Raw genomic sequence first — 25,179 nt, 5'->3', positions numbered from 1 at the left:
GTTGGAGCTAGAAGACGTACAAGATGAAAACTTCTGAGAAGGATTTTGAGAAGACAACTCATTCTCAATATCCTTTTCTATGTTTACAGCCCTCCTTACGCCAGAGATGGTCTGTCTATAATGTAATGGAACTCATGTCATCCGTTGAGTTCTCAAATGACCAATCTGAAGTTAAGATAGAGTTTGTCATAAGAGTCAGGGAGGACTAGAAACAATTGTGTAATTCTTCATTTAGCCTAGTAAAAATGCATTAATTGAAGCCCACGCCCAAAAAATGTTTTGTAGAGATTTGGACTAACTGAGTGTAAACTATACAAAGAAAGAAAGTCACACATTCTAATTATGCTCCCAAATGTTGAATGGGCATGACAACCAACGTTTCAGCACACAGTACCTTCTTCAGGGTTTCTTGGTAAACACTTGAACCAGGTTATGAAGCGAAACTGTGCAGCCAATGAACACAGTGAGGGGCGTGTCATAGTAATTAAGGTAATGAGGGATGAAAAAGTCGAACTGTTAAACTCTTATTTTACTGCGTGTGTCAAGATGTTGAATACACGAGGCAGTTATTTACATAATGTCAACATGATTAGATTTAATACAATACATCACGTTAATATAATTTTATGTCAACATGATTAGATTTAATACAATACATCACGTTAATATAATCTTACGTCAACATGATTAGATTTAATACAATACATCACGTTAATATAATTTTATGTCAACATGATTAGATTTAATACAATACATCATGTTAATATAATTTTATGATTAGATTTGCTTTATCTTGGCCAGGTCGCAATTGTAAATGAGAACTTGTTCTCAACTTGCCTACCTGGTTAAATAAAGGTGAAATAAAAAAATAAAATAAAAAAATAGAATACATCATGTTAATATCAATCATTATTGTTTACATTTCATTTACTTGAATCTTTTTCATAATTTAATTATATATTTTTCATTTAAGTAGGCAAGTCAGTTAAGAACAAATGATTATTTACAATGACAACCTACCCAGGCCAAACCCAGATTACCCTGGGCCAACAGTGCACTGCCCTATGGGACACAGCCTGGATTTAATATCTTCTCGTGGTTCAAACATAATGCATAATGAATATCATCAACATGGGAAACATGATATGCAGTATCAGCTAATAAACTGTGGGCAAAACATGTTCATTGGGTTGAAATGTTCATAGAAAGGGCCTGAGATCAAAGTCAATATTCAAACCACTAGGGGTCAGTGTTTTTAGGTGGGAGATCCAGTTGGCTTCCCTCTAGCAGTGATGTCTCAATGTTACCTCTTCTCCTTGGTAGGGTAACATGCTCCATACCTGTGTATATGAGGGAGGAAATAGGATGGTTGGCTTCAAACAAAGAAGGCTGCTACTGGCTACTCAGTGTTCTTACACCTGACTGAGCTGTGGTGTTCAGCAATTGGTTGTTTTGTCTTTTCGTTTGCCTTCACCGCTTCATTTAGCCAACAGAGGGAGACAGAGACTGATAGTCTCACATAGAAGTAACTACTAATCTGTAGCCTACCTTTGCTGCACTAATATTCCATGTGGCATGGGTGACAGGTTTTCTATAGTGTGTTTCTATATTTAATCTGGGTTGAACAGATAAGCAGATAGTATTTACACTGAGTATATCAAACATTAGCAACACCTTCCTAATATTGAGTTGCACGCACCTTACACTGATTGAAGTGGATTTGCCATCAAAAAGGGATCATAGCTTTCACCTGGATTCACCTGGTCAGTCTATGTCATGTAGTTAAAGTGTTGGAAACTGACAGAATAATGTGCTTTCTGTTTGCACTAAGATAATGGCATCATTTAAACACTCACCTGCTTCTAGGTAACCAACTATGTCCTCTTTACAGAATACTTAAGTCTCCCATGTAAACACAGATACATGCATGCATGAACACACACACACAGACTTATTCTATCATCCTCCTTTTGGTCACTACGGTCTGCACAATGTCTGTCCATTTGGAAGGTCAAAGGAGCCTCTTTCTGTCCCCACCTCCCGCTCTTTCCCTCCCGCGCCACAACAAGTGGGACCATGGACGGTAACCTGTTGTCCTTCATGCTGTTTGGGGTGGTGTTGGCTGTCTACCTGTGTGGTACTGCTATGCTCCCTGTGCTGGAAGAACCAGGGAGAGGAAACTGACATGGAGAGTTCAGGGGTTACATCTGCTGAGATCACAGAGATCCTGTGAGAACATGACAGAAAAGGGGAAGAATACTTTGTCCTCATTCCAGAGGTTAAGTGCCTTGCTCAAATCAAAATCAAATCAAATTTATTTATATAGCCCTTCGTACATCAGCTGATATCTCAAAGTGCTGTACAGAAACCCAGCCTAAAACCCCAAACAGCAAGCAATGCAGGTGTAGAAGCACGGTGGCTAGGAAAAACTCCCTAGAAAGGCCAAAACGTAGGAAGAAACCTAGAGAGGAACCAGGCTATGTGGGGTGGCCAGTCCTCTTCTGGCTGTGCCGGGTGGAGATTATAACAGAACATGGCCAAGATGTTCAAATGTTCATAAATGACCAGCATGGTCAAATAATAATAAGGCAGAACAGTTGAAACTGGAGCAGTAGCACAGTCAGGTGGACTGGGGACAGCAAGGAGTCATCATGTCAGGTAGTCCTGGGGCACGGTCCTAGGGCTCAGGTCCTCCGAGAGAGAGAAAGAAAGAGAGAATTAGAGAGAGCATATGTGGGGTGGCCAGTCCTCCAGTCCTCTTCTGGCTGTGCCGGGTGGAGATTATAACAGAACATGGCCAAGATGTTCAAATGTTCATAAATGACCAGCATGGTCGAATAATAGTAAGGCAGAACAGTTGAAACTGGAGCAGCAGCATGGCCAGGTGGACTGGGGACAGCAAGGAGTCATCATGTCAGGTAGTCCTGGGGCATGGTCCTAGGGCTCAGGTCAGTTGAAACTGGAGCAGCAGCATGGCCAGGTGAACTGGGGACAGCAAGGAGTCATCATGTCAGGTAGTCCTGGGGCATGGTCCTAGGGCTCAGGTCCTCCGAGAGAGAGAAAGAAAGAGAGAAGGAGAGAATTAGAGAACGCACACTTAGATTCACTCAGGACACCGAATAGGACAGGAGAAGTACTCCAGATATAACAAACTGACCCTAGCCCCCCGACACATAAACTACTGCAGCATAAATACTGGAGGCTGAGACAGGAGGGGTCAGGAGACACTGTGGTCCCATCCGAGGACACCCCCGGACAGGGCCAAACAGGAAGTATAACCCCACCCACTTTGCCAAAGCACAGCCCCCACACCACTAGAGGGATATCTTCAACCACCAACTTACCATCCTGAGACAAGGCTGAGTATAGCCCACAAAGATCTCCGCCACGGCACAACCCAAGGGGGGGCGCCAACCCAGACAGGATGACCACAACAGTGAATCAACCCACTCAGGTGACGCACCCCTTCCAGGGACGGCATGAGAGAGCCCCAGTAAGCCAGTGACTCAGCCCCTGTAATAGGGTTAGAGGCAGAGAATCCCAGTGGAAAGAGAGGAACCGGCCAGGCAGAGACAGCAAGGGCGGTTCGTTGCTCCAGAGCCTTTCTGTTCACCTTCCCACTCCTGGGCCAGACTACACTCAATCATATGACCCACTGAAGAGATGAGTCTTCAGTAAAGACTTAAAGGTTGAGACCGAGTTTGCGTCTCTGACATGGGTAGGCAGACCGTTCCATAAAAATTGAGCTCTATAAGAGAAAGCCCTGCCTCCAGCTGTTTGCTTAGAAATTCTAGGGACAATTAGGAGGCCTGCGTCTTGTGACCGTAGCGTACGTGTAGGTATGTACAGCAGGACCAAATCAGAGAGATAGGTAGGAGCAAGCCCATGTAATGCTTTGTAGGTTAGCAGTAAAACCTTGAAATCAGCCCTTGCTTTGACATGAAGCCAGTGTAGAGAGGCTAGCACTGGAGTAATATGATACATTTTTTGGGTTCTAGTCAGGATTCTAGCAGCCGTATTTAGCACTAACTGAAGTTTATTTAGTGCTTTATCCGGGTAGCCGGAAAGTAGAGCATTGCAGTAGTCTAACCTAGAAGTGACAAAAGCATGGATTAATTTTTCTGCATCATTTTTGGACAGAAAGTTTCTGATTTTTGCAATGTTACGTAGATGGAAAAAAGCTGTCCTCGAAATGGTCTTGATATGTTCTTCAAAAGAGAGATCAGGGTCCAGAGTAACGCCGAGCTCCTTCACAGTTTTATTTGAGACGACTGTACAACCATTAAGATTAATTGTCAGATTCAACAGAAGATCTCTTTGTTTCTTGGGACCTAGAACAAGCATCTCTGTTTTGTCCGAGTTTAATAATAGAAAGTTTGCAGCCATCCACTTCCTTATGTCTGAAACACATGCTTCTAGCGAGGGCAATTTTAGGGCTTCACCATGTTTCATTGAAATGTACAGCTGTGTGTCATCCGCATAGCAGTGAAACTTAACATTATGTTTTCGAATAACATCCCCAAGAGGTAAAATATATAGTGAAAACAATAGTGGTCCTAAAACGGAACCTTGAGGAACACCGAAATTTACAGTTGATTTGTCAGAGGACAAACCATTCACAGAGACAAACTGATATCTTTCCAACAGATAAGATCTAAACCAGGCCAGATCATGTCCGTGTAGACCAATTTGGGTTTCCAATCTCTCCAAAAGAATGTGGTGATCGATGGTATCAAAAGCAGCACTAAGGTCTAGGAGCACGAGGACAGATGCAGAGCCTCGGTCCGATGCCATTAAAATGTCATTTAGCACCTTCACAAGTGCCGTCTCAGTGCTATGATGGGGTCTAAAACCAGACTGAAGCATTTCATATACATTGTTTGTCTTCAGGAAGGCAGTGAGTTGCTGCGCAACAGCCTTCTCTAAAATTTTTGAGAGGAATGGAAGATTCGATATAGGCCGATAGTTTTTTATATTTTCTGGGTCAATGTTTGGCTTTTTCAAGAGAGGCTTTATTACTGCCACTTTTAGTGAGTTTGGTACACATCCGGTGGATAGAGAGCCGTTTATTATGTTCAACATAGGAGGGCCAAGCACAGGAAGCAGCTCTTTCAGTAGTTTAGTTGGAATAGGGTCCAGTATGCAGCTTGAAGGTTTAGAGGCCATGATTATTTTCATCATTGTGTCAAGAGATATAGTAGTAAAACACTTGAGCGTCTCTCTTGATCCTAGGTCCTGGCAGAGTTGTGCAGACTCAGGACAACTGAGGTTTGGAGGAATACGCAGATTTAAAGAGGAGTCCATAATTTGCTTTCTAATAATCATAATCTTTTCCTCAAAGAAGTTCATGAATTTATCACTGCTAAAGTGAAAGTCATCCTCTCTTGGGGAATGCTGCTTTTTTTTCAAGGGCACAATGGTAGGAGATGTAATTAGGATGCTCACTTCCCATCATCTTTTCATGAGAGACTTGGGATTTGAACCGGCGACCCTCCAGTTTTCTGTCTCTCTTTGCTTTTGCCCCAAGCAACCTTATCACTGGTAAGTATAATTTATTTTCTTACAATAAGATGAAACCTTATTTAGTACCTCTTATTTAAGCGATAAGGCCCGGAGGTGTGTGGTATATGGCCAGTATACCATGTCTAAGGGCTGTTCTTATGCACCGTGCAACATGGAGCGCTTGGATACAACATTTAGCCGTGGTGTATTGGCCATATACTACAAACCCCCAAGATGCCTTATTGATATTATAAACTGGTTTCCAATGTAATTAGAACAGTAGTCAAGCCATTTTTGTCATACCTGTGGTATACGGTCTGATATAACACAGCCTTCAGCCAATCAGCATTCAGGGCTCGAACGACCCGGTTTATAATATATATTTATTCTATCTAGAGATGCCAAAGTGGCGGACCCAGTCCTAAGTGGAGACAAACTGATCAGGTGTACTTACAGTGAGAGTTAAAATTCTAGTCCAGTAGTTACATGTTTAGTTAGTTAGTCCAGTAGTTACATGTTTAGTTAGTCCAGTAGTTACATATTTAGTTATTTAGTCCAGTAGTTACATGTTTAGTTAGTTAGTCCAGTAGTTACATGTTTAGTTAGTCCAGTAGTTACATGCTTAGTTAGTCCAGTAGTTACATGTTTAGTTAGTTGGTCCAGTAGTTACATATTTAGTTAGTTAGTCCAGTAGTTACATATTTAGTTAGTTCGTCCAGTAGTTACATGTTTAGTTAAGTCAGTGGTTACATATTTAGTTAGTTAGTCCAGTAGTTACATGTTTAGTTAGTCCAGTAGTTACATGCTTAGTTAGTCCAGTAGTTACATGTTTAGTTAGTTGGTCCAGTACTTACATATTTAGTTAGTTAGTCCAGTAGTTACATATTTAGTTAGTTAGTCCAGTAGTTACATGTTTAGTTAGTTAGTCCAGTAGTTACATGTTTAGTTAGTTAGTCCAGTAGTTACATGTTTAGTTAGTTAGTCAAGTAGTTAGATACTGGCATGTTTTACATGTATACTATTTACATATTAAATTGTCTCGCCTTGTGATGAGAACTACAGGGTGATATATGAAAGGGCTTTTCCAAACCATGCCTTTCATACTGAAACTACATTTAAAACATTTGTTTTATGACTTGTTTTAATTTGAGCGACAGGACATTTGTACATATTATACTGAACAAAAATATAAAAACGCAACAATTTCAATCATTTTACTTTAGTTCATATAAGAAAACCATTAGGCCCTAATCTATGGATTTCCCCCACAAAAGGGCTTTATTACGGACAGAAATACTCCTCAGTTTCATCAGCTGTCTGGGTAGCTGGTCTCAGACGATCCCGCAGATGAAGAAGCCAGATGTGGAGGTCCTGGGCTGGCTTGGTTACACATGGTCTGCGGTTGTAAGGCCAGTTGGACGTACTTCCAAATTCTCTAAAACGAAGTTGGAGGCGGTTTATGGCATATAAATTAACAGTAAATCCTCTGGCAACAGCTCTGGTGGACATTCCTGCAGCTCCCTTAAAACTTGAGACATCTGTGGCATTGTGTTGTGTGACAAAACTGGACATTTTAGAGTGGCCTTTTATTGTCCCCAGCACAAGGTGCACCTCTGTAATAATCATGCTGTTTAATCAGCTTCTTGATATGACACACCAGTCAGATGGATGGATTATCTTGGCAAAGGAGAAATGCTCACTAACAGGGATGTAAACAAATTTTTGCAAAACATTTGTGAGAAATAAGCTTTAGTGTCTGTGGAACATTTCTGGGATATTTTATTTCAGCTCATGAAATATGGGACCAACACTTTACATGTTGTTTATATTTTTGTTCAGTATAATATATATTTTTGCATAAACATGAAAAATGTGAGGGTTAGTTTAGAATAATTTCTTTCAAAGGTATATTATTGTTACTCACTGACATTTTGAATAACAGCACCTCTGTCATGCTGATCCTCATCACAGGGGAACCACAGGGGTGGGTGATGAGCCCCCTCCTGATCCCCTGTTCCCCCATGACTGCGTGGCTATGCATGTCTCCAACTCAATCATCAGGTTTGCAGATGATACAACAGTGGAAGGCCTGTTTACCAACAACAACGACAAAGCCTACAGGGAGTAGTGGTGCCAGGCAAATAACCTCTCCCTTAACGTCAACAAAACAAAGGAGCTGATTGTGAAATACAGGAAACAGCAGAGAGAGCATGTCCCCATCCACATCGATGGGGCCACTAGAGAGTGTCAAAAGCTTCAAGTTCCTTGGCATGCACATCACTGAGGAACTGAAATGGTCCCTCCGCACAGCCAGTGTGGTGAGGAAGGCGCCAATTCAACCTCAGGAGGCTGAAGAAATTTGGCTAAGATCCTCGCCAACTTCTACAGATGTACCATCGAGAACAGTCGGTCAGGCTGTATCACCACCTGATACAGCAACTGCACCACACGCAACCGCAGGGCTCCCCAAAAGGTGGTACGGTCAGCCCAACGCATCACTGGGGGCACATTGCATGCCCTCCAAGATATCTACAGCACTTGGCCAAGAAGATCAACAAGAACCTCCGCCATCTGAGCCACGGCCTGTACCCTGCCCTGCACTTTAGAGACTGCTGCCATAGTCACGTTTAATAACGAATTATTAGTGTTCATGTAAACTGAGTATGGCAATAGTTATTTAAACATTTTACACTGCTTGTCTTAATCAGAGTAAGGTCAGTATATGCTAATTAAAACACCTGGTTTTCTGAGCAATCTTTCAAATTACTAGTCCAACGCTCTAACCACTAGGCTACCCTGCCGACTAAGATCACAACATGGTGACAGAAGTGCTTCAACCTCGTCAAATATAAGTCGGCAGAGATTATTTCACAGAAAATAATGTTCCTTGAGTTTTGTCAGAGTTTAGAGTGATGAAAAGAAACAGCTAACTGCTGTCTCATGTCTCTTCATTGAGCAGAGCAGCCCAAACGGAGCTGTTAATATGGATACTCACAAACTCATAGCCGCCATGAGCAGAGCGCATAGAGAACAAATTGTGTGCAGAGAGCGAGTGACAGACAGAGCTTTGGCAGAAGCAATCGGGCATTGGTAGGGTATGGCCTGAATGTTGTGGGCATGGGTTGGGCTCTGGCTTAAAATTCATGCCTGTGCAGGCCTCTACCTATATGCGAGTTATATGCGAGTGAAGTAAATTTGTGAAAAAACTGAAAGTATGCAATTATAATTATAATTTTTCCTATACAAACTTTATATGTCTGAACTTAAAATCAAATGGTCTTTGCAAAATTACTTGGTTATTGTGGTATAATGTTTATATATTGCCAATTTTCTGCATTTATTTAATCAAATCAAAGTTTATTTGTCACGTGCGCCTAATACAACAGGTATAGACCTTACAGTGAAATGCTTACTTACAGGCTCTAACCAATAGTGCGAAGAAAAGGTGTGTGTGTGTGTGTGTAGGTATGTAGGTAAGTAAAGAAATAAAACAACAGTAAAAAGACATTTGAAAATAAGAGTAGAAAGGCTATATAGAGACACCGGTTAGTAATAGTTTGCAAGCCCTGCCACATCCGACGAGCGTCGGAGCCGGTGTAGTATGATTCAATCTTAGCCCTGTATTGACACTTTACCTGTTTGATGGTTCGTTGCAGGGCATAGCGGGATTTCTTGTAAGCTTCCGGGTTAGAGTCCTGCACCTTGAAAGTGGCAGCTCTACCCTTTAACTCAGTGCGAATGTTGCCTGTAATCCATGGCTTCTGGTTGGGGTATGTACGTACAGTCACTGTGGGGACGACGTCCTCAATGCACTTATTGATAAAGCCAGTGACTGATGTGGTGTACTCCTCAATGTCATCAGGGGAATTCCGGAACATATTCCAGTCTGTGATAGCAAAACAGTCCTGTAGTTTAGCATCTGCTTCATCTGACCACTTTTTTATAGACCGAGTCACTGGTGCTTTCTGCTTTAAATTTTGCTTGTAAGCAGGAATTAGGAGGATAGAGTTGTGGTCGGATTGACCAAATGGAGGGCGAGGGAGACTTTGTACGAGTCTCTGTGTGGAGTACAGGTGATCTAGATTTTTTTCTCCCTCTGGTTGCACATTTAACATGTTGATAGAGATTTGGTAGAACTGATTTAAGTTTCCCTCAAATCAAATCAAATCAAATTTTATTTGTCACATACACATGGTTAGCAGATGTTAATGCGAGTGTAGCGAAATGCTTGTGCTTCTAGTTCCGACAATGCAGTGATAACCAACAAGTAATCTAACTAACAATTCCAAAACTACTGTCTTATACACAGTGTAAGGGGATAAGGAATATGTACATAAGGATATATGAATGAGTGATGGTACAGAGCAGCATACAGTAGATGGTATCGAGTACAGTATATACATATGAGATGAGTATGTAGACAAAGTAAACAAAGTGGCATAGTTAAAGTGGCTAGTGACATAAGAATGCAGTCGATGATCTAGAGTACAGTATATACATATGCATATGAGATGAATAATGTAGGGTAAGTAACATTATATAAGGTAGCATTGTTTAAAGTGGCTAGTGATATATTTACATCATTTCCCATTATTAAAGTGGCTGGAGTTGGGTCAGTGTCAATGACAGTGTGTTGGCAGCAGCCACTCAATGTTAGTGGTGGCTGTTTAACAGTCTGATGGCCTTGAGATAGAAGCTGTTTTTCAGTCTCTCGGTCCCAGCTTTGATGCACCTGTACTGACCTCGCCTTCTGGATGATAGCGGGGTGAACAGGCAGTGGTTCGGGTGGTTGATGTCCTTGATGATCTTTATGGCCTTCCTGTAACATCGGGTGGTGTAGGTGTCCTGGAGGGCAGGTAGTTTGCCCCCGGTGATGCGTTGTGCAGACCTCACTACCCTCTGGAGAGCCTTACGGTTGAGGGCGGAGCAGTTGCCGTACCAGGCGGTGATACAGCCCGCCAGGATGCTCTCGATTGTGCATCTGTAGAAGTTTGTGAGTGCTTTTGGTGACAAGCCGAATTTCTTCAGCCTCCTGAGGTTGAAGAGGCGCTGCTGCGCCTTCTTCACGACGCTGTCAGTGTGAGTGGACCAATTCAGTTTGTCTGTGATGTGTATGCCGAGGAACTTAAAACTTGCTACCCTCTCCACTACTGATCCATCGATGTGGATAGGGGGTGTTCCCTCTGCTGTTTCCTGAAGTCCACAATCATCTCCTTAGTTTTGTTGACGTTGAGTGTGAGGTTATTTTCCTGACACCACACTCCGAGGGCCCTCACCTCCTCCCTGTAGGCCGTCTCGTCGTTGTTGGTAATCAAGCCTACCACTGTTGTGTCGTCCGCAAACTTGATGATTGAGTTGGAGGCGTGCATGGCCACGCAGTCGTGGGTGAACAGGGAGTACAGGAGAGGGCTCAGAACGCACCCTTGTGGGGCCCCGTGTTGAGGATCAGCGGGGAGGAGATGTTGTTGCCTACCCTCACCACCTGGGGGCGGCCCGTCAGGAAGTCCAGAACCCAGTTGCACAGGGCGGGGTCGAGACCCAGGGTCTCGAGCTTGATGACGAGCTTGGAGGGTACTATGGTGTTGAATGCCGAGCTGTAGTCGATGAACAGCATTCTCACATAGGTATTCCTCTTGTCCAGGTGGGTTAGGGCAGTGTGCAGTGTGGTTGAGATTGCATCGTCTGTGGACCTATTTGGGCGGTAAGCAAATTGGAGTGGGTCTAGGGTGTCAGGTAGGGTGGAGGTGATATGGTCCTTGACTAGTCTCTCAAAGCACTTCATGATGACGGAAGTGAGTGCTACGGGGCGGTAGTCGTTTAGCTCAGTTACCTTAGCTTTCTTGGGAACAGGAACAATGGTGGCCCTCTTGAAGCATGTGGGAACAGCAGACTGGTATAGGGATTGATTGAATATGTCCGTAAACACACCGGCCAGCTGGTCTGCGCATGCTCTGAGGGCGCGGCTGGGGATCCCGTCTGGGCCTGCAGCCTTGCGAGGTTAACACGTTTAAATGTCTTACTCACCTCGGCTGCAGTGAAGGAGAGACCGCATGTTTTCGTTGCAGGCCGTGTCAGTGGCAATGTATTGTCCTCAAAGCGGGCAAAAAAGTTATTTAGTCTGCCTGGGAGCAAGACATCCTGGTCCGTGACTGGGCTGGGTTTCTTCTTGTAGTCCGTGATTGACTGTAGACCCTGCCACATGCCTCTTGTGTCTGAGCCATTGAATTGAGATTCCACTTTGTCTCTGTACTGACGCTTAGCTTGTTTAATAGCCTTGCGGAGGGAATAGCTGCATTGTTTATATTCGGACATATTACCAGACACCTTGCCCTGATTAAAAGCAGTGGTTCGCGCTTTCAGTTTCACGCGAATGCTGCCATCAATCCACGGTTTCTGGTTTGGGAATGTTTTTATCGTTGCTATGGGAACGACATCTTCGACGCACGTTCTAATGAACTCGCACACCGAATCAGCGTATTCGTCAATATTTCCATCTGACGCAATACGAAACATGTCCCAGTCCACGTGATGGAAGCAGTCTTGGAGTGTGGAGTCAGCTTGGTCTGACCAGCGTTGGACAGACCTCAGCGTGGGAGCCTCTTGTTTTAGTTTCTGCCTGTAGGCAATGATCAGCAAAATGGAGTCGTGGTCAGCTTTTCCGAAAGGGGGGCGGGGCAGGGCCTTATATGCGTCGCGGAAGTTAGAGTAACAATGATCCAAGGTTTTACCACCCCTGGTTGCGCAATCGATATGCTGGTAAAATTTAGGGAGTCTTGTTTTCAGATTAGCTTTGTTAAAATCCCCAGCTACAATGAATGCAGCCTCCGGATAAATGGTTTCCAGTTTGCAAAGAGTTAAATAAAGTTCGTTCAGAGCCATCGATGTGTCTGCTTGGGGGGGGATATATACGGCTGTGATTATAATCGAGGAGAATTCTCTTGGAAGATAATGCGGTCTACATTTGATTGTGAGGAATTCTAAATCAGGTGAACAGAAGGATTTGAGTTCCTGTATGTTTCCTTCATCACACCATGTCTCGTTAGTCATGAGGCATACGCCCCCGCCACTATTCTTACCAGAAAGATGTTTGTTTCTGTCGGCGCGATGCGTGGAGAAACCCGTTGGCTGCACCGAGGGGATAGCGTCTTCCCAGTAAGCCATGTTTCTGTGAAGCAGAGAACGTTGCAGTCTCTGATGTCCCTCTGGAATGCTACCCTTGCTCGGATTTCGTCAACCTTGTTGTCAAGAGACTGGACATTGGCAAGAAGAATGCTGGGGAGTGGTGCGCGATGTGCCCTTTTTCGGAGTCTGACCAGAACACCGCCTCGTTTCCCTCTTTTTCGGAGTCGTTTCCTTGGGTCGCTGCATGCGATCCATTCCGTTGTCCTGTTTGTAAGGCAGAACACCGGATCTGCGTCGCGGAAAACATATTCTTGGTCGTACTGATGGTGAGTTGGCGCTGATCTTATATTCAGTAGTTCTTCTCGACTGTATGTAATGAAACCTAAGATGACCTGGGGTACTAATGTAAGAAATAACACGTAAAAAAACAAAAAACTGCATAGTTTCCTAGGAACGCGAAGCGAGGCGGCCATCTCAGTCGGCGCCGGAAGTTTGCATTAAAGTCTCCAGCCACTAGGAGCGCTGCCTCTGGGTGAGTGGTTTCCTGTTTGGTTATTTTCTTATACAGCTGACTGAGTGCGGTCTTAGTGCCAGCATCTGTCTGTGGTGGTAAATAAGTCCCATCAGGTAGTCTGATGTCAGATGTGTTCATGTAAACAGGATTATTAGAGAAATCGTTCTTTAAGTAAACATTTTAAACTAACTATTATATTAATCTGAGTATCCATAATAATCGTATTGTGTGTGCATATAACCGTACTCATTGAACATTGGTCACTTGTTTATTGTTCTGAAATCGTTTCTGTAGTTAGATAGAGATACCATTAGCATTCCTGCAACAATATTCTGTTGAAATGTAATTTGATCTCTGAGAAATGAAGCTAATTGATTACTCACTCATACTGTATTCTCGACAAAGCTCATCCTATATATCTACTGCTGTACATACCTATTTCCTACTTAGGATACATTATCTATACACACCACACATTTATATGTATTTCTGACTTTGCACGTTCTGATATTTCTTAATTTCTTGTTTCTTCTTGGGATTATTTGTGTATTAGTATTGTACTGTTAGACATTCACTGCTGGAGCTAGAAACACAAGCATTTACTGCACTGCTGGAGCTAGAAACACAATAATTTACTGCACTGCTGGAGCTAGAAACACAATCATTTACTGCACTGCTGGAGCTAGAAACACAATAATTTACTGCACTGCTGGAGCTAGAAACACAATAATTTACTGCACTGCTGGAGCTAGAAACACAAGCATTTACTGCTGGAGCTAGAAACACAAGCATTTACTGCTGGAGCTAGAAACACAAGCATTTACTGCTGGAGCTAGAACACAAGCATTTACTGCTGGAGCTAGAAACACAAGCATTTACTGCTGGAGCTAGAAACACAAGCATTTACTGCTGGAGCTAGAAACACAAGCATTTACTGCTGGAGCTAGAAACACAAGCATTTACTGCTGGAGCTAGAAACACAAGCATTTACTGCTGGAGCTAGAAACACAAGCATTTACTGCTGGAGCTAGAAACACAAGCATTTACTGCTGGAGCTAGAAACACAAGCATTTACTGCTGGAGCTAGAAACACAAGCATTTACTGCACCTGCTTAAACATCTGCTCATCTGTGTAAGCGACAAATAAACTTTGATTTGATTTTACATACCCTCTGTAGATTGAATTGTGCAGTAGCAAAGTTGACTTTGGCAAGGTAGAAGAGGAGACTTGAGTTCCAGGATCTGGTTGAAGTAAACATTTTAATACAAAGCTTTTCAGGATACAAGTAGTCATGTAAAAATGCAAAGGCTAACAGCACCAGAGGCTAACATGGATGGGATAACAGCACCAGAGGCTAACAGCACCAGAGGCTAACATGGATGTGATAACAGCACCAGAGGCTAACAGCACCAGAGGCTAACATGGATGGGATAACAGCCCTAGTGTCCAACAGCAAATGGTTACAAAGACATAATGGCTTAGAAGCCAAATGGCTGATTGGCTGAAAGCCGTGGTATACCAGACCGTACACCATGGGTATGACAAAACATTTATTTTACTACACTAATTATGTTGGTAACCAGTTTATAAAAGCAATAAGGCACCTCGCGGGTTTGTGATATATGGCCAATATACCATGACTAAGGTCTGTGTCCTAGCACTCCGTGTTGCGTCGTGCTTAAGAACAGCCCTTAGCCATGGTATATTGGCCATATACCACAGCCCCTCGGGCCTTATTGCTTAATTATACATTATATATTAAAACCAACTGATACAACTTTCAATTGAACAATGAGAACAGTGACTCATTTGCTACTTTGAGTACAGATGGATGTTCAGTCAGTTCAAGGTTGGATTGTCACAAGTTGAGGCTTGTGAGTAATTAAGCAGGTTACTCATGATATGATTGTAAGCAAAGATGTGTGTGAGGATATGACATCTGGGTCTCCCCCTCACCTCCTTCCTTCCATAGTATGATAACATGCCTCAAGTGACCACTAGATATTGCCTAGATACATTCTGAACGTTTGTAATAGAGTCTGAAATGTGCAGGGTATTGGTGTAGGGCCACTGGGTGCTATGAGATTGATATAGCTCCCCCTGTCCTCATACCATACACAATTGTATTATGGCTCAACTCACAATTGAGACTGTTATGTGTAATTACTATGTGTGGTGTCATCCTCACAGCTTTTATTTATCTGCAAATACAGAAATAAGGTTTAGGGGTGTTGGCCTGAAGTTACAAATTGTAAGTGGACTTTAAACGTTGGGTGCGGCTATCTATGTAAACAATTTGAAATAGTTTCTCAGTCATGATAAACATAGCAGTAAGACATGTATATAAAAAATACATCTATTTCCCACACCTTGTTTTGGTATCTAAAAGGTTTCACATTGACCATTGTTTCTGCAGGCATTTATTTTCATTTCACTGATTAATAACTTCACTGATTAATAACTTAGTAACTCAGTACTTGGACAGACACATCTGCGACTGTTCCCTCACAATGCAAATAGAACTTTGGACTCATTATTCCTACATGTGTATTATGTTAGATTCCTTAAAAGGGAGTCTCTATGGAGTATCTCTACAATACTGCATGCTTATGTTTCTCAAATCATGTCCATTCAAATGCAGTCATTATATTGGATAGACAGTGGCTACATGACTGTGAGATTTTCACCAGGACACAGTTAAATATTTTGTCAAAGAGAAACATAATAGTGACTGGTCATCGTCAGGTTGTGATCAGCTGATTCAATGTATATGGTTATGCGGTGCAACAATGTAATAATGTTGTCCGACAATGTATTTGCAACTCCAGTACCATCATGACAGATAATAAAAATGCACCAGGACCACCATAATTGATCATATTAGTATGACTGTACCACAGATGTATTTGACTGTTCTATCCGTTTAAAAACGAGGAGGGATTTGGGAATATTACCGGTAGTGACTTCATTTCCCGTTGTGCCTATGGGCGTTGGCTTCTACACTCTAGTAAAAAGGTGTGACCAGTTGACAACTATAGCTCAGGTAAGGCGAAACAGCTTTTTCTGATATTTAACAAATTATAACACGGAAAATTTAGGACTATCGAAGGTATGCCACGCTATTGTTCAAGTTTAGTGAAGTGCGTCAAGTAGTTATTTTTCTCGACAATAATTATTTTCACCAGATGTGATACAGTTTGTCAATCTCCGAAAAATATTTGTTGTATTTAAAATCGTTAACATACGCAATTGATTTAGATTATTCTGATTAAATGCCTAAAGTAACACACCTACCATAGTTCTCGAAAACCCCTTCTCTCCGTAGGGTTTTCACTGGTTAATAACTTCGCCCACGGCTGGCTCCATGTGAACTATAATTCCGAAGCTGTTTTAACATTTAGAAATGTCAATCATCGCTTGCGAAACTGTTTTCGAAAAACATATGCCCCTTTTTGATATCAGCAAGAAATAATCTTTCAAATTAAAATGATACTTACATTATACTTACTGTAGCAGATTTTCACAGAGCCATAAACTGTGCCGCCAGGTGACGAACTACACTTCCTCCTCAGTGACGCGTCCACACAGGTGTTTGACGCATGTTGGATAGCAAATAGGTACAAGTTGTCAGCTCTGTCTTACATAAACAAGCGCTGTAACATGGAGATATGGCCATGTGGGAACACTAACCTTTACCCTATAAAGGCCTAGTAATTTAACTTGTTTATGATTTCTTTCTGGTATTAAAGACGTGTTCTTTTATGTTTCTAAAACCACACTGCAAGGGATGTGTTTTAATGTGTATAGCAGGTATCGGTGCTCTTTACAAAAGTGCTAGCGTTAATGTCTATGAATGGGCTAACCTACCAGTACGGTGGAATGTGAAACATTGCACTGTCAATGAAGATGGATTTTTAAATTGCTGTACAAATTAGGCCTATGCAGAGCATAATCAAATAAATATGAATCTATGAATTGTTACCCAGCTCCTTCCCCCCTCAGGTGTAAAATATCCACTGCTGTAATGGCCAATGTTTGGGTAAGTTACCAGATATGTCTCTAATTTCTGTAAAGGAAATACTTTTTCCTACTAATTGTTTCAGATGATTGCTGGTTCTGTTTACACATCTCTTAAGCCACTTCTGTCCGTGGCCTGTGTTTGTTGACTTGTTTCCAAGTAACTTCACTCCTCCACAGTCTTGAGAGCAGACTCACATCTTTAAAAAAAACAACAATGAACCTCAAGACCCTTTCGAGTAGCTATGCCTTGATACTTCCAAAATGTAAATTCTTCCACCCTTACCATGTACCTATGTTTGTCCTCTGTTGCGTGCCATTCCTAGTTTCCTGAAATTCATACGTTTTAATAAAACGTTAATCAAATGTACCACAACCACACAAATTGTGGCAATTTAATCTTAACAAGGAAATAGTGGTTGGTTGTATTTGATGATTAAAGTATGATTTTCAGCAAACAAAGGCAATAAGAGGTCAAATCATACGGACACGGCAAGAGTTTAAGAATGGACATTTTTGAAGTGTCTACACGCAGCGAGTCGGAGGTTGATTGGGGGGAAAGAACTCAGTGGAGGATGACTGCTGGTCTTTGTCTAACGATCCTCTGGTAATCTTCCTTTTCAGGGTGACTTGGATCTCCTTTTGGATTCACCTTCCTCTTTGACAGTAACGGTAAGCCTACTAAGTTACACTTGTATTTCAACTATGGGCTATGTACCTTAGTGTAACTCGTTTTTGCTGTTTCTTGATATGTGTTTCTGTTTCTCAGTCCACCGCCCGAGGAACCATTAAAGAGAAAGCGGGATTCAAAGCAGCAGAAGATGTAGTTGCTCTACGGAAGGCCATAGAGGGAATAGGTAGGAATGTCAATCAACCCACCGTATTCTCTAAGCTCTTCACTGGCAGCAGAGGATGTAGTTGCTCTACGGAAGGCCATAGAGGGAATAGGTAGGAATGTCAATCAACCCACTGTATTCTCTAAGCTCTTCACTGTACTCTACCACATACCAACCAAGAAATAACTTATTTGATGCCTCATGATAGGAATTTTCTCTCCATGTGATCCTGTGTAGCTCAGTTGGTACAGCATGGTGCCTGCAACGCCAGGGATGTGGGTTAAATTCCCACAGGGGACCAGTATTTTTTTAAAGTATGAAAATGTATGCCCACACTACTGTAAGTCACTCTGGATGAGAGTGTCTGCTAAATGACTAAAATGTAACATTTCAGTTTCTATAAACATTGTGTGTTGATGTTCTCAGGTACCACTGAGCAGACTCTAGTTGAAGTTCTAACCGGGAGGAGCAATGCCCAGCGTCAGCTCATCTGTAAAGCGTACCAGGAAGCTGCCAACAGGGTACAACTATCCCTCTACTACTCTAAATATTAGCAGCATGATAGTTTTTTAAATTAGAATTTATATAAAACATCTTGTCCAGATATCCCTGAATATTGCATGAGTCAATATCCATCCCTGTTGATAACCCATGGCCTTTGACCCCCCCCCCCCCCCCCCAGACATTAGTGGATGACCTGAAGGGGGACACCCATGGGGACTTTGAGGACTTGTTGGTTGCTCTGGTCACGCCTCCTGCTCTTTTTGACTGTCATGAGGTCATCGGAGCCATCAAGGTAAGGGACATTTATCTGTATTAGGTACCTATCTGGTACCAAACATTACTGTAAATGACCAGTTATCATGTACTTTGTGCAAACCTGCCTGTTACACACACACACACACACACAGGGTCCTGGGACAACTGAGGAGACTTTAACAGAGATATTTGCCTCAAGATCCAACAAGCAAATCAAGGCTCTATCTGATGCTTACTTAGCAGGTTAGTAGTCTCTAAACTATCTTAGTATGTACTACTAAGGGCTCCCGAGTGGTGCCTTAGACTGCTGCACCACATCTCAGTGCTAGAGGCATTACTACAGACCCTGGTTCGATTCCAGGCTGTATCACAACTGGCCGTGATTGGGAGTCCTACAGGGCGCAGCAACATTCGGCCTAGCGTGGTTAGGGTTTGGCCGGGGTAGGCCGTCATTGTAAATTATAATTTGTTCTAATTTACAACCATTTCCTGGTTGCTAAAACTCTTAATAGTTTGCATAATTTCAGTTTGTGTGATAAAATAAGCAAGTATAGTGTAGATAATCATTGTACCATCCAAACCACTGTGAAATTATATTTTCCATAACGAAAAATATTGTTGTATTAGCTGTTTGAAGTTACACTGAAAGTAAAAGATGCAAAAACTAAATTTAAGAATGGGAAGCATAGAAATGGCGCACGTAAAACAGGTTTACTCCTCTTAGAATGATAGATCTATAACCCACATTTTTGTGAATTTGGTCGGTCGCCTAAAGTTACATATTGATTGTCAGTCATCTGTTAGTTGGATACTATAAAGATATTGTATTTGACCACAGAAACTGGGCGATCGATGACTCACGACCTCAAGTCTGAGGTATCTGGGGATTACGCTACAACACTTCTCATCTTGGCTGAGGTAAAATAAGAACTTTGTCCCCAGGGGGAATTTGACTTGGACTTACAAGTAACAGTGGTATTTCTGTTACATCGTTTTTTTTAGCTGCTTGTGACCTGTAAATCTTCGATGACTTTTTCAATCTTTCGGTTCGGTGTCTGTCATTTAAGGGAAAGCGAGATGAGAGTACGAATGTGGACCCGGCTAAAGCTAAAGCGGACGCTAAGGTACATTAAGATATGATGATTTTTACAACCATGCTCAGTATTTTACTGGTCTTGGTTTTAAGCTTTTGGGAGTGACTCACTCAGACGTCCTGCCAAAGACTTGTTATCGTTAAGTGTGTACCTTTAATGTAATTAAAAATATTGGTTTGTTCCTCTTCCATGTTCGCTCACTCAAGCCAGTGCACGATAGTGCCTAACAAGTACTGTACTACCTCTGTCTCTCTCTCTGTGTCCTCCCCCTCTCTAGGCCCTGTACGAGGCAGGAGAGAAGAAGTGGGGGACTGATGAAAGCAAGTTCATTGACATCCTGTGTCACCGGAGTGTTCCTCAGCTGAGACAGAGTTAGTAACCTTGGTCTAGCAAAGCACTGACTGACTCAATACTGTAGTCTTCTATGATGATGATGTGTGATCCTCTCCCTCCCCTTACAGCCCTAGTGGAGTATAAGGCCTTGAGCAACAAAACTCTACAGGAGAGCATTGAGAGGGAGATGTCAGGGACTCTAGAGGATCTACTGGTGGCTATTGGTACGAAGGACTATTCACAGGTCTTGTTGCCTATCACGCTCAAAGATGTCATGCACTGTTATCGCTAACAAACCCTTTGACTTTCCAGTGAAATGTGTGAAGAGTGTTCCTGCCTACCTGGCTGAGAGACTGTTCAAAAGCACAAAGGTGAGCAGAAGTCTTCTTGTTTATGCATTTTACAAATTGCTTACGGTATACATTTTATTTTTTAAGCCTCATGCACTATTCTCCACCCGCAGAGCCCAACGGGATACAAGGTCATAGTGCACGGTAGAGGTCGACCGATTAATCGGAATGGCCGATTAATTAGGGCCGATTTCAAGTTTTTGCTGCCGAATATATATATTTTTTAAAATCTTTATTTAACTAGGCAAGTCAGTTAATTAAGAACACATTCTTATTGTCAATGACGGCCTAGGAACCATGGGTTAACTGCCTTGTTCAGGGGCAGAACGACAGATTTTCACCTTGTCAGCTCGGGGGATCCAATTTTGCAACCTTACAGTTAACTAGTATAACACAATAACGACCTGCCTCTCTCGTTGCACTCCACAAGGAGACTGTTACGCAAATGCAGTAAGCCAAGGTAAGTTGCTAGCTAGCATTAAATTTATCTTATAAAAACAATCAATCATAATCACTAGTTAACTACACATGGTTGATGATATTACTAGATATTATCTACCGTGTCCTGCGTTGCATATAATCTGACTGAGCATACAAGTATCTGACTGAGCGGTGGTAGGCAGAAGCAGGCATGTAAACATTCATTCAAACAGCACTTTCGTGCGTTTTGCCAGCAGCTCTTCGTTGTGCGTCAAGCATTGCGCTGTTTATGACTTCAAGCCCATCAACTCCCGAGATGAGGCTCGTGTAACCGAAGTGAAATGGCTTGCTAGTTAGCGCGCGCTAATTGACGTTTTGTTGCTGGTTTGAGCCCAGGGAGGAGCGAGGAAAGGGACAGAAGCTATACTGTTACACTGGCAATACTAAAGTGCCTATAAGAACATCCAATAGTCAAAGGTTAATGAAATACAAATGGTATAGAGGGAAATAGTCCTATAATTCCTATAATAACTACAACCTAAAACTTCTTACCTGGGAATATTGAAGACTCATGTTAAAAGGAACCACCAGCTTTCATATGTTCTCATGTTCTGAGCAAGGAACTGAAACGTTAGCTTTCTTACATGGCACATATTTTACATGGAACATATTGCACTTTTACTTTCTTCTCTAACACTTTGTTTTTACATTATTTAAACCAAATTGAACATGTTTCATTATTTACTTGAGGCGAAATTGATTTTATTGATGTATTATATTAAGTTAAAATAAGTGTTCATTCAGTATTGTTGTAATTGTCATTATTACAAATAAATAAATAGAATCGGCCGATTTAATCGGGATCGGCTTTTATGGTCCTCCAATAATCAGTATCGGTATCGGCGTTGAAAAATCATAATCGGTCGACCTCTAGTGCACGGTGCCTAGCCTGACGTCAGATCTGTTTGTGCTGTCTTGACAACTCCTATTGTCATGCCAAACTGCACAAACAGATCTGGGACTGACATGTTTTCTTTTTGTTTCATTTCTTCTAATCCAGTGGGCTCCGGTGGTGTAGAACGTTAATCTGTGGGGTTTTGGGATTAATCCAGTGGTTGTGTGTTCAGGGCGTGGGGACCACCGAGTCCATTCTGACCAGGATCATGGTTGGCCGCTCTGAGATGGACATGCTGGACATCAGGGCAGAGTTTAAAAAGCTGTTTGGCTGTTCTCTCTACTCCACCATCAAGGTATTTGCTGATAATCTTGCTGACTGGTAACATACTTGTCCCATAGCTACATTTCATGGGGTAAATTTTCGATCTTTTACAGCTGGATTTGTTTTGACCAATTTAGTTACAGTGCATTCAAAGTATTCAGACCCCTTGACTTTTTCCACATTTTATGTTACAGCCTCATTTTGAAATTGAATAAATTGATTTCCCCCTCATCAATCTACACACGTCCCCATAATGACAAAGGAAAAAAACAGGTTACATAAGTATTCAGACCCTTTACTTAGTCCTTTGTTGAAGCATGTTTGGGAGTGATTACAGCCTCAAGTCTTCTTGGGTATGACTCTACAAGCTTGGCACACCTGTATTTGGAGAGTTCTTCTCTGCAGATCTTCTCGAGCTCTGTCAGGTTGGATGGGGATTGTCACTGCATAGCTATTTTCAGGTCTCTCCAGCGATGTTCAATCGGGTGTAAGTCCGGGCTCTGGCTGGGCCACTGAAGGACATTCAGTCTTGTCGTGAAGCCACTCCTGCATTGTCTTGGCTGTGTGCTTAGGGTCGTTGTCCTGTTGGAAGGTGAACCTTTGCCCCAGTCTGAGGTCCTGAGTGCTCTGGAGCAGATTTTCATCAAGGATCTCTCTATACTTTTCTCCGTTCAGCTTTCCCTTGATCCTGACTAGTCTCCCAGTCCCTACCACTAAAAAACATCCCCACAGCATGATGTACATCTATCACTCCAGTGTTTAATTGCTAAATTGTAATTACTTCGCCACTACTGCCTATTTATTGCCTTACCTAATCTTACCTCATTTGCACACACTGTATATAGAGTTTTTTCTATTGTGTTATTGACTGTACGTTTGTTTATCCCATGTGTAACTCTGTTGTTTGTGTCGCACTGCTTTGTTTTAATTTGACCAGGTTGCAGTTGTAAATGAGAACTTGTTCTCAACTGGTCGACCTGGTTAAATAAAGGTGAAATACATTTTTTTAAATGCTGCCACCACCATGCTTCACTGTAGGGATGGTGCCAGGTTTCCTCCAGACGTACCGCTTGACATTCAGGCCAAAGAGTTCAGTCCTGGTTTCATCAGACCAGAGACTCTTGTTTCTCATGGTCCAAGAGTCTTTAGGTGCCTTTTGGCAAACTCCAAGCTGGCTGTCATGTGCCTTTTACTGAGGAGTGGCATCCGTCTGGTCACTCTACCATAAAGGCCTGATTGGTGCTGTGCTGCAGAGATGGTTGTCCTTCTGGAAGGTTTTTCCCATCTCCGCAGAGGAACTCTGTAGCTCTGTCAGAGTGACCATCGGGTTATTGGTCACCTCCCTGAGCAAGGTCCTTCTCCCCCGATTGCTCAGTTTGGCCGGGCGGCCAGCTCTAGGAAGAGTCTTGGTGGTTTCAAACTTCTTCCATTTAAGAATGATGGAGGCCACTGTGACCTTGGACCTTCAATGCTGCAGAATTTATTTTGATACTCTTTCCAAGATGTTTGCCTCAACAGAATCCTGTATTGGTTTTTGCTCAGACATGGACTGTCAACTGTGGGACCTTCTATAGACAGGTGTGTGTGTGTGTGTGTGTGTGTGTGTGTGTGTGTGTGTGCCTTTCCAAATCAGGTCCAATCAATTGAGTTTACCACAGGTGCTCCAATCAAGTTGTAGAAACATCTCAAGGATGATCAATGGAAACAGGATGCACCTGAGCTTAATTCTGAGTCTCATAGCAAAGGGTCTGAATACTTATTTACATAATGTATTTCTGTCTTCACTTTGTCATTATGGGGTATTGTGTGTGTATTTAGGGGAGAATATTTTATAATAAGGCTGTAACGTAACAATGTGGAAAAAGGCAAGGGGTCTAAATACTTTCCGAATGCAAAGCATCTGCTGATTTTAATTGAATGGCTGCTGAAATAAACATGATTGGAATGTATTTATTTTCACACTCCATCTTGTGATTTTATTATTTGGTCAGCCAATCTGATCTGCATGCGATTGCGAATCAGACCTTTTTATTGTGATTTGGGGATTTTTTTTGGTGATGTTTTCTTTCTTGCCTGGTCAGTCGTAAGTGTCCAGTTACTCTGGCAACGCTCTGAAGATTCTCTGTGGAGGAAATGACGATTGACTAATAAGATCTGTGAAATTGATCACTCTGTCATAGCCATGTAAAAGTCCCCTCCATCCCTGTGTTCAATTGTAGTCTGAAACTGCTGGAAGTTATGGACAAGCTCTGCTGAAGCTGTGTGGGGAAGACGACTAAGGTTCTGTCTACTTGGCATTGAGGAGCCTCCCACCGAAGGATCATAACAATGTGAAGACTGCACTGCACAGGTTCAATTTATTATAGACACACTCACTGTTACCCTGAGAAACATGGATATGTTTGTTTCAATGTTCACAAAGTTTGACATTGGGATGTGTAACCTGGAACATGTGAGCAGCCATCCCAGACACACTCCAGGATTCCTTAGCCAGTCACCTATTTCTTTTTCATGTGTTGCCAACATTTCCATTCCTGAATGCATCTCATTAAGGCAAACCTTTATTGGTGTTATCCACATTATTATAGATATCAGGAAGGTATTCTATCTGTTCTTGAATGAGAAGTGCTATTAAAAATGTTTACTAACAGTTGCTTGTCATGTGGTCTTTTGTCCAGTGGGTGGTGAGAAAGCAAATCTGCAGAATATCATGTCGATCAGTGATTCAGTTTAGAAATGTTAAATTCAGTTTTCTTGTAAAGTGGTTTTTACAAAGACTTGAATTGGATTCACTGACAATGCTTCTGAATCAGATGTGAAATTGAGCTTTTCTTTTAATACAAAGCCCAGATCTCATCCTGTAATCCTCAAAACAATGTTGACATGTCATGCGGTGATTAAGCAGGTAAAGCTGTTTAGCCTAATTCTGATCATTTAATCTCTGTCTGCACCCGAGAATAAAGGCAATTTGTCAAGCGAGACAAAGTGTGATAAATCCTCCTGCTCTGCAAT

The 25,179-nt window shown here is 42.2% G+C and overlaps 1 protein-coding gene and 1 long non-coding RNA gene across 3 annotated transcripts; one reads left to right on the top strand and one right to left on the bottom strand.

Moving 5' to 3' along the window:
• Positions 1-511: 511 nt before the first annotated feature.
• Positions 512-16,718, bottom strand: LOC135563835 (uncharacterized). 2 transcript variants are annotated; one of them, XR_010460592.1, is made up of 3 exons: positions 16,648-16,718; positions 2,856-3,047; positions 512-2,629 (listed from the first exon to the last, which is right to left on the bottom strand). It is a non-coding gene; the product is annotated as an uncharacterized LOC135563835 (long non-coding RNA). The 2 variants fall into 2 exon arrangements; XR_010460591.1 differs by lacking the exon at positions 16,648-16,718 and having other exon boundaries at positions 2,856-10,069.
• On the top strand, positions 16,110-24,817 carry anxa3b (annexin A3b). Its single transcript, XM_029628531.2, has 14 exons — positions 16,110-16,182; positions 17,142-17,178; positions 17,781-17,828; positions 17,926-18,013; positions 18,419-18,513; positions 18,675-18,788; positions 18,904-18,994; positions 19,590-19,669; positions 19,819-19,875; positions 20,123-20,216; positions 20,307-20,402; positions 20,491-20,549; positions 22,076-22,198; positions 24,387-24,817. Exons 2-14 carry the CDS (start codon positions 17,164-17,166, stop codon positions 24,444-24,446), a joined length of 1,020 nt encoding a protein of 339 aa, XP_029484391.1. The 5' UTR covers positions 16,110-16,182; positions 17,142-17,163; the 3' UTR covers positions 24,447-24,817.
• The last annotated feature ends 362 nt before the right edge of the window (positions 24,818-25,179 follow it).

The sequence above is a fragment of the Oncorhynchus nerka genome, linkage group LG22, assembly GCF_034236695.1.
Source record: "Oncorhynchus nerka isolate Pitt River linkage group LG22, Oner_Uvic_2.0, whole genome shotgun sequence".
NCBI lineage: Eukaryota > Metazoa > Chordata > Actinopteri > Salmoniformes > Salmonidae > Oncorhynchus > Oncorhynchus nerka.
Note: the sequence above shows the minus strand (reverse complement) of the source record. Positions and strands in the feature narration are given on the sequence as shown.

Coding starts and splice junctions, on each gene's coding strand:
- anxa3b (XM_029628531.2), top strand. Junction 20,217..20,306: donor TGTTCCTCAGCTGAGACAGA/GTTAGTAACCTT, acceptor CTCCCCTTACAG/CCCTAGTGGAGTATAAGGCC. Junction 20,550..22,075: donor GACTGTTCAAAAGCACAAAG/GTGAGCAGAAGT, acceptor TTGTGTGTTCAG/GGCGTGGGGACCACCGAGTC.